The sequence below is a fragment of the Oratosquilla oratoria genome, chromosome 2 (genome assembly GCF_046742065.1).
Source record: "Oratosquilla oratoria isolate Oo_2021 chromosome 2, ASM4674206v1, whole genome shotgun sequence".
Lineage (NCBI taxonomy): Eukaryota > Metazoa > Arthropoda > Malacostraca > Stomatopoda > Squillidae > Oratosquilla > Oratosquilla oratoria.
The window spans coordinates 90,340,298-90,350,297 of NC_134778.1; the positions used below are offsets into that span (position 1 = coordinate 90,340,298).

General features: G+C 35.5%; 1 protein-coding gene across 5 annotated transcripts in view; it reads left to right on the forward strand.

The window, feature by feature from the left end:
- Positions 1-10,000, forward strand: part of LOC143041100 (alpha-1-inhibitor 3-like) — a 163,424-nt gene that overhangs the window by 113,590 nt on the left and 39,834 nt on the right. For 2 of the 5 annotated variants that reach the window (XM_076212833.1, XM_076212850.1), the window contains exons 6-9: positions 3,422-3,512; positions 3,857-3,928; positions 7,941-8,087; positions 8,993-9,169. The exons of the other annotated variants lie outside the window; for them this stretch is intronic. In XM_076212833.1, the coding sequence (XP_076068948.1) occupies positions 3,422-3,512; positions 3,857-3,928; positions 7,941-8,087; positions 8,993-9,169 (487 nt within the window). The remainder of the gene's footprint in view (positions 1-3,421; positions 3,513-3,856; positions 3,929-7,940; positions 8,088-8,992; positions 9,170-10,000) is intronic. 5 annotated transcript variants of the gene reach the window in all.

Consider the following 10,000-nt stretch of genomic DNA (forward strand, 5'->3'; position numbering starts at 1 on the left):
AGAAATTTACAAAGGACAATACAAAACAAAAATGACAATACGAAATGAATATCGCTGATAAATCCAAAGAGAATCCCAAAGAATTCTATAGTTATACTAGAGATAAAAAGGTTATTAGGAATCATATTGGCCCACTATTATCTGCTGACGGTGAATTTGAATATTCAAATGAAGGAATGTGTGATATTTCAAACAACTATTTTTGCTCAGTATTCGTAAACGAAACACCACAAAGTGAACTCCAAACTGAAACCTGTGAAAAGTCTAGGGTGAACTTACTATGGTAAAAAAAAAAAAAAAAAAAAAAAAAAAAAAAAAATATATATATATATATATATATATATATATATATATATATTTGTATATATATATAAATATGTATATATATATATATATATGTATATATATATGATAATTAAATCTACATTGTTTCTAATGTGGGAAGTGGAAATGGTCCCCACGAGTGGGCTCAAGACAGAAAATATATATATATATATATAAAAACTCAAAGTTAATAAAACACCAGGGCCTGACGGTTGGCATCCAAGAATCTCAAAGGAAATAAAAAATGAGATTGTTACTCCATTAGAAATTATTTCCAAAAATCCGTCATATCCAGAGATGTCCCAAGTGAATGGAAATTAGATAATGTTACTCCCATATTAAAAAAATGGTGACAAAGAGAGACCAAATAACTACAGGCCTATAAGCTTGACTTCAATCGTAGGAAAAATGATGGAAACTATCATCAGAGATGCTATCGAACATCATTTAGGAAGTAACTGTTTGATAAATGATAGCCAACATGGATTCAGACGGAAACGTTCTTGCGTGACTAACTTACTCGAATTCTTCAACACAGTCATCTCGAATTATGACAAAAGAAACAATATTGATTTGATATATTTAGACTTTGGAAAAGCTTTTGATACCGTCCCACACAAAAGATAACTTACTAAATTAGCTTCTCACGGAGTAAGTGGCAGCCTATTAAGTTGGTCTAATAATTGATTGAATGATCAAAAACAGAGAGTTGTTCTAAATGGAAAAAACTTTTAGATGAAATAATGTTACGAGTGCAGTTCCTCAGGGTTCCGTTCTTGGTTCACTTCTATTCATAGTATATATAAATGATATAGACCATGGACTAAAAGCTATTGTCTCCAAATTTGCTGATGATACAAAACTGTGCGGAATGGCAAATGATCACTTAAACCAATTAGATATCCAAGAAGATTTAAATAAACTACATCAATGGTCTGAAAAGTTGCTAATGAATTTTAACACGAGTAAATGCAAGGTAATACACATAGGTGAAAATAGCAGTAAATACGAGTACAAGTTATTTGGAAATTCGTTAACAAAAGTGGATAGTGAAAATTATCTCTGCGTGATTATCAGTAACTATATCAAATCATCTAAGCAGTATATTTCAGTCTCTGAGAAAGCAAATTAGATTCTAGCACTGATTGCACGATCTTTTGACTTCAAAAGTCCATCTCTCATTAACAAGCTATATAAATTGTTAGTTCGTCCACATTTGGAATATGCTGTTTCCGTATGGTCACCGAATCTCATTAAAGGCATTGACAGATTGGAAAAAGTACAACGGCGAGCCACAAAACTGATTCCAAATATCAAAAATAAATCCTACGAAAATTGACTAAAACATGTGAATCTGTTTTCCCTAACAAAGCGTAGACTTAGAGGTGGCTTGATACAGGTCTTTAAGATTCTAAAGGGAATTGACAACATCAGAAGTTACAAATTTCTCACACTGAATGAGAATCCGACAAGAAATGATGGTCTCAAACTGTCAGTAAATAAATTTAATTTGGAAGTGGGTAGAAACAACTTCGCAAACCGTGTAGTTAATGAATAGAATAAACTTTCTGCAGAGGCAGTGCAATGTAGTTCAGTTCGAAGCTTTCAGATTCATTTAGATAAACACCTAAGTAAGATGCTGTAATGCCTGCCATTTATTTTGTATTATTTATTTGTTTGTTATCATTTGTCTGTTTGTTTATTTGCTTGATTTTCATTTATTATTATTTATCTGTAAATTTATTATTATTTACTATTTACCTGTTTGTTTATTTTTTAACTATACCTATGCATTTATTTATCTTATTGATTATTAATTATATTATTACAATTTATATTTATTCATTTATTTATTCGTCTTTTTATTTATTTATTCATTTATTTATCATGATTATTTTTTTTATGGCATCCGACCTAGTTATGGACCAAAAGGTCTCCTGTCGGTATGCTCCTCCCTTGTAATCCTTTGTAATCCTATAGTCATTTCTAATTTATAAGGATCCCCAAATCATGCCCCAGGATTTTTAGTTATCTCATAACTTTTGTTGAACCATTCTTGTTTTATATTTTTTCCTTACACTAATTTTCGGAACATGTTTGTTCCCTCACAGATTGTAAATGTAAAGAAAGAAAGAAAAAATACCATTTCCTTTTAGTTTCAGTGGTATTCATAAATTTCTTCCAATTTGCTTCTTCAAAGAATTTCTTGATCTTAATTTGCCTTCCCAGAACTACGTCTGCATTGCCTCTGTTATATTTTTTGGCTCTATACCCTCACACGCCAGCTGGAATTCAATTGTTACAATGTCCTTTTTTTCCTATGGGGCAAAATTATTTCAAAGAGGTAATGATGTCTGGCTCTTTGGTGTATAACAAATCCAACTTTGGGAAATATCCTCTCTTCCTAGCCAAGCCACTTTCTTTACCCGTTGGGATGTTTCCACAGGAATCTGACTTGCCATTTGCATATATATATATGTGTGTGTGTGTGAGAGAGAGAGAAAGAGAGGTACAGAGAAAAAGAGATACCATGTCTTTAAACACCACCCATACATTCATGAACGTGTCTCAGCAAGTTATCACAAATTCATACTAAAATAGCAGAGGGCTGCAATTTACCTGGACTCAGTTCTCAATTTTGCATTTCTGTAATAATGCACGAGTAAGTTTATTGTATGATAGTACTCTCTGTGGAAGAGGAACACTCGCCATACCTTTGGGTTTGGGTTCGTGATTTCCATTCAGAGCACTATCCATTTATGGATGACTAGCCATTTCTTGTCTACTAACTTGAGTTAATCTAGGACATATGATGGCTATACACACAAACAAAAATATTAGGATTTTGGATGACTCTAGTGGGTGATTTTATTTGTTAACCTTTGAATAGAATCTATTTGATTTGCACAAATCTCTGTATTTTTCTTGGGCTAAACCTCTTTCATGAAAACCTCATCATCAACCATCAAGTGCACTCAGTCTCATTTAAGGACTTTGTCCTAGATAACATCAGACAGCTTTATTCAGGATTGGGAAATACCTTTATCTGTCCTCTCGTGGGTGTTACGATGGTCTTTTTTTTTCTTCACCTGGCCAGGTACACCTTCGGACAACCGGTAAGGGGCAACGTAAACGTAACACTCAGTTACTACAGGCGCACTCAGAAAGTATTCAGCAAGATCAAACAGGTAATTAGTCATGTGTCATGCTGTCATTTACAGAGACTTGTACTTTGTATATATGCATATATGCACATACATACATACATACATACATACATACATACATACATACATACATACATACATACATACATACATACATACATACATACATACATATACATCCATACATACATGAAGCGACATATATATATATATATATATATATATATATATGTATATATATATATATATATATATACATATACTGTATGTATACATATCAAATTATATTTGGTATAAGAATATAAGACTAGTATTAGTCTATTTCATGCATTATGTAACTCTTGTATGGCTGATGCCCATTGCAGATTGTAGGCTGCCACGACTTCGAGTTTTCTCTGGATGAGATGGCTATAAGGGAAGGCTACATTCCCTACCGGGTACGTATCTCCTGTACTTTGAATCTTGTCATATCTTGGAGTCCCTGCCTCATGGGCTCTTACGTGCTCCAGGACGTAACAGTGCTCCCGCCCTTTTCTTTATCCTCTTCGGTACGTCAATGTACTTTACATAGAGTTTGCCCAGAGCAAGGACAGGAGGTTTATTGATGTGTCATCGTGGCGCAGGAACTAAACCAGCCTCAACATTTGTTTAGCATTATTTATCCATTATCTGTAATAGATTATGACTTATACTTTGTCACTCCAGCCCCAGCGATACTCATTACTACCTTCGTGAACATATCTATACAATTCCCAAAACTTCTTTGGGATGTAGTCCTGAACTGTTCCATATATCACTTCTTCACGGGAACCACCATGTTTTTATACCACCCTTCCCCCTTATAACCACATCCAGACGCATATCCACGAGTCCTGTGGATTGCTTAGAGAATATTATAAGTAGGGTTCACAAGGCGAAAAATCGTCACAATAATTCTTTCCGTCGCCCTGTCTTTCCCTTCAATCAATCCCTTCTTAGGGGATGTGTTATACCTTCTTCTTAGCCCCATTCTCATAAAAAAGAGGTGTTATATACCGCAACAAAATAACGCAACGACAACCAGAACAAAATTATAGACACTCATTGGTACAAAAGGAATTCATAGAGAACCCAACGGTGGGCGGCATTTCTTGAAGGTTTAGAGGGGCCCGCTCAGCTCACGGAAGATGGGAGTCGACTGTGACAAAGAAGAAGAAGAACGCGAAGAAAAAGAAGAAGAACGCGAAAAAGAATGCGAAGACGAAAAAGAAGAACGCAAAAAAGAAGGCGAAGACGAAAAAGAAGAACGCGAAGAAGAAGAACAAAAAGAACGGGAAGAAGAAGAAGAAGAAGAAGAAGAAGAAGAAGAAGAAGAAGAAGAAGAAGAACGAAAAGAACGGGAAGAAGAAGAAGAAGAAGAAGAAGAAGAAGAAATAATCCCCACGTGCCTCTGGACGTAAATAGATGGATGATATGGGTCACTATGATGATAGGCGAATCTTTAATGACAGAGAATCGCCTTAACCCCTTCACTTCTGGTTATCAGAGACATGAATCTTCGTCGCGGTGTTCTGAAAATTTACCAAGGATATTTACATTCATATTGTTCTTCAGTATGATCGATCTCATAACTAAGGTCCCAATCTTTGTAAAGGAATAAGATATAGACAACCACAAGAAAGGTGCAGGTGTTCTGTTGTACGTTAAAAACAATGTTCATGCTTGTGTTTTAGAGAAAGTGAAACAGGATGCATATGATAGTTTGTGGGTTGAGTTAACCCAAACAAGTGGTCAAAAAATGAATATAGGTGTAATATATAGGCCAAAGACATTATCATTAGCAGACGACAAACTGTAATTTCAAGAACTGTCTAGTTTCTGCAACCGGGATTAACTTACTCGAATTCTACAACACAGTTATTTCGAATTATGACAAAAGAAACAATATAGATTTAATATATCTAGATTTTGGAAAAGCTTTTGATACCGTCCCACACGAAAGACAACTTACTAAATTAGCTTTACACGGAATAAGTGGTAGCCTATTAGGTTGGACTAGTAATTGGTTGAATGGTCGAAAACAGAGAGTTGTTTTAAATGGAAAAACTTCTAGATGGAAAAATGTTACAAGTGGAGTTCCTCAGGGTTCCGTTCTTGGGCCACTTCTATTTACAGTATATATAAATGATATAGACCATGGACTAAAATCTACTGTTTCCAAATTTGCTGATGATACAAAACTGTGCGGAATGGCAAATGATCACTCAAACCAATTTGATATTCAAGAAGATTTAGATAAATGACAGCAATGGTCTGAAAAGTGGCTAATGAAATTTAACACGAGTAAATGCAAGGTAATGCACATACGTAAAAATAACAGTAAGTACGATTACAAGTTATTTGGAAATTCGTTAACAAAAGTGGATAGTGAAAAAGATCTCTGCGTAATTATCAGTAACGACCTCAAATCATCCAAGCAGTGTATTTTAGTCTCTGAGAAAGCAAATAAGATTCTAGGACTGATTGCGCAATCTTTTGATTTCAAAAGCCCATCACCCATTAACAAGCTATATAAATCGTTAGTTCGTCCACATTTGGAATATGCTGTTTCCGTATGGTCACCGAATCTCATTAAAGACATTGACAGACTGGAAAAAGTACAACGGCGAGCCACAAAACTGATTCCAAATATCAAAAATAAATCATACGAAAATCGACTAAAACATATGAATCTGTTTTCCCTAAAAAAGCGTAGACTCAGAGGTGACTTGATACAGGTCTTTAAGATTATAAAGGGAATTGACAACATCAAAAGTGACAAAATTTTCACACTGAATGAGAATCAGACAAGAAACAATGGTCTCAAACTGTTCGGAAATAGATTCAGTTTGGAAGTAGGTAGAAACAACTTTGCCAACCGTGTAGTTAATGAATGGAATAAACTTCCTGCACAGGTAATGCAATGTAGTTCAGTTCGAAGGTTTAAGAATCATTTAGATAAACACCTAAGCAAGATGCTGTAATGATTATAATTTATTTTATACTATTTGTTTTTGTTTTGTTATCATTTGTCTGTTTGATTTTCACTTATTACCGGTATTAGTTATATGTCAATTTATTATTATTTACTATTTACCTGTTTGTTTATTATTTAGCTATACCTATGCATTTATTTATGTATTTTATTTATTATTTACATCATTATAGTTTTTATTTATTATTTTATTATTATTTTGATTTTTTTCGCATCCGACCTAGATATGGACCAAAACGTCTCCTGTCGGCATGCTCCGCCTTTGTAATCCTTTGTAATCCTTTAAAAGATAATATATATAAATAAGTAAATAAACAAACATATAAATGAATGAATATATGAACTGTTAAAGTAAAGAATGAATTAATAGATAAATGAATATACAAATGAATAAACGAAATTATTAATGTGTGCGTATATATGTATACATACTAATGCTGTAGAACAAATCACTGGTAACAGCGATCTGATTCGAACAATCAGGCCCGGCCTTCGCGAGCTGTGAACTCGTGTCCCTCTGGGCGTGAGTTCCAAGTGCTACCACTCTGCCACTCAGATCGTTAAATGTATCGAAACTTGATATAATCTTATACCCAGGGTTGGGCCGACTGAAAGCTACAGTCATGAAACCTGTTTTCTACGAGGCCCAACGACACCAGAGAGCAAGGCGGCGACTAAAATAATTCGCTTCGCCGTTGTAACTATTATAAAACAAATCACTAATAGCGATGCAATTCAAAACAATAAGGCCCGGCCGTCGCGAGCCGTGAGCTCGGGTCTCTCTGCGCGTGAGTGAGATCGCTAAGTCTCAAAACCTGTGTATGATCTTGTACCCAGGGTTGGGCCGACTGAAAGCTACAGTCCTGAATCCCGTTTCCTACGAGACCCAACGAAACCAGAGCGATAATTCGTGTGTATGTGTTTGTGTTTTTGTAATCTGACGTCAAAAGGGTTTAGATGAACAGGTGATACTTTTCAAATGACTTTTCGTAAAATCAATGCAACAACAAGATTTATATTTTTCGTTTCCAAGTGCTTTTGTGTGTATTTTCATTGCGGAAACGAAATATGAGGAAATTGATTCCGACTCTCTTACTGAAAACCTTGAAAGATGACATGCTTATAGTATGAAATTTCTGTGAAGATCTTGTATAAGATATTTAACTATTTATTATCGCTTTCGCAGATCTAGCCCATTAGTACTTAAACATATAGGTGTATGTTCACTGTAAACCCACTATCGGAGAAATAATAACGGAAATAAAGAGAAACTGTATATTTCGACTACTATCTGTGTTTCTCTTTATTTCCGTTATTATTTCTCCGATAGTGGGTTTACAGTGAACTTTTATAAATGTGTTATAACATACCAATCTCCATATAGGTGTATAGCAACCATCTCATTTTCTAAGTTCATTGTTTTCTTTATGTACCAGCTGGACATCACTGCCACACTGACCGAGGAAGGTACAGATGTCTCATCAGAGAAGAAGTCCTTCCTGAGACTCCACACAAGAGCTCTAGAATTCAAAAAGCTCTCACGGGAGGAGTATGTGAAACCAGGTCTTCCGTACACCGCCAAGGCAAGTTCCTAACCTTTTCTTCATGTCGTTCCTTGAGCGATGTTCTCACCATGGAATAAACATGTCCAGCGCCGTGACACATTGAATAAGATCATTTGTCATCTGCCATGACAAAACAGTCACGATAGTCAAGGGGTTGACGAAATGACAGAATGACACAATGGAAGTGCTTGAGGCTACTTATCATCAGCCCTTTGCTTAAAATGATACATATACAGATGTTTGGGTTAGCACTGGACAATTTTACTATGTTTCATGACAGTACTTTTTGCTGTAAGGTGTTGAAGACTATGCTTAAAGTAGGATATTACATAACATTGAAGAATTATTAGAAATTATTATGTACCGCTGTGGTCCGTTGGTTCCGGTGGTCCTTCACACTCAGCTGACCTAGATTCGAGCCTAAAGACTATTGGTATCATTTGACTTGCCCAGGCAATCCGAGCGTATAAAGTAAAAGTGACGGTTTGGGACACAGCTTAGGTCTTCCTACTGCAAGTTCCTCCCTTGAATAATGACAGAACTAACAGGAAAGTAGACACTATTTTCTTTCACTGATATTACATATTGTATTTCTCTGTCTACTGACATTATTTAAAAAAAAAAAAAAAAAAATATATATATATATATATATATATATATATATATCATAAGATGATTACGTCACAAAAAAGATATAGAAAGATATGTATATATATATATATATATATAAATATAAGTAAATGTGTTCATATATACTATGTATATTATATATATATATATATACATGTATATATATATATATATATATATATATATATATATGTATATATATATATATATCATAAGATGATTACGCCACCCATGGCAAGAAACGTCTCCACCCACGCTCAGGCTTAAAGAACGCTGGGTCTTTCTACACACAGATGTTAGTAACGCGGGTCAACGGTTCCATTGCGCCGGCCGAACCGATGAATGTCTGCCTATGGAAAGTATGCAAGAACATGACCACGGATGCATTTGGGATTCTCACCGTTTTCGTCCCACCAAACGCATTCAAGACTGCCAATAGAACCGAGAGATGGAACTCAAATAGGCTGGTGGTGAGTAATGTGGACCTTCAACCGTGGGGTATTCGATCTTCATACCATGTTTCCTTACATAAACGCCCCTTTCCTACGACTGCCTCAGAAATAGGGATTGCTGAAAGTAGAAGAATGCATTTAACTCCTTTTCAACACCTACGCTTATACTAGTTTTTTGTTCAAGTTGAGGCCAGATAATTTCATACACTTGTTAAGTAAACTAGTGAGAGAGCGAAGCTTCGTTCAATCAAGACCCCTTTTTGTCCCATGTCTGTCCGTTAGTTGAACAAAATTGTTTGTCATGAGGCCAGTCAAAGATGAAATAAGCACATCAACTTTCTAAGGGGGATTAATTTTGCATTCTTCCGCTGTCTCAACCAATAACTTTCCCAGTATAGCTTAACGAGGGTCCTGGAATTTGAAATGAGCTTTAGATTGCTTAGGAATGGCTTCCTTTGTTATATACATCCTCGTACACCTATCTGATGCTGCTCACCTTGCATTACTTTTTTTTTTCTTTTTTATAATTTTTGTACTCATCTATCTACCTATACATTAAAAATCTTCTCTTCCCTTATGAGGTGGTCAGCCAGCCAAAGCACAGCCAACCCCACTCATCCCACTCTCACCCATCAAACATTTTACTTTTATCATATCTCCTTATGGATGACTTGTCATCCCTGTCCTCTGCCCACTGAGTGGGTCAGAAGCAATGCAGCAAGACATAGCATATCCACAGCAGGGTCAGCCTTTTCACTTACACGGTGGGCCTTCCTCCTCGTTCCCTCATGCGAAGATAGAGAAGATGGGGAGGAATTCCTTCAGGCCGCGTCGTTTTATTTTCCCTTT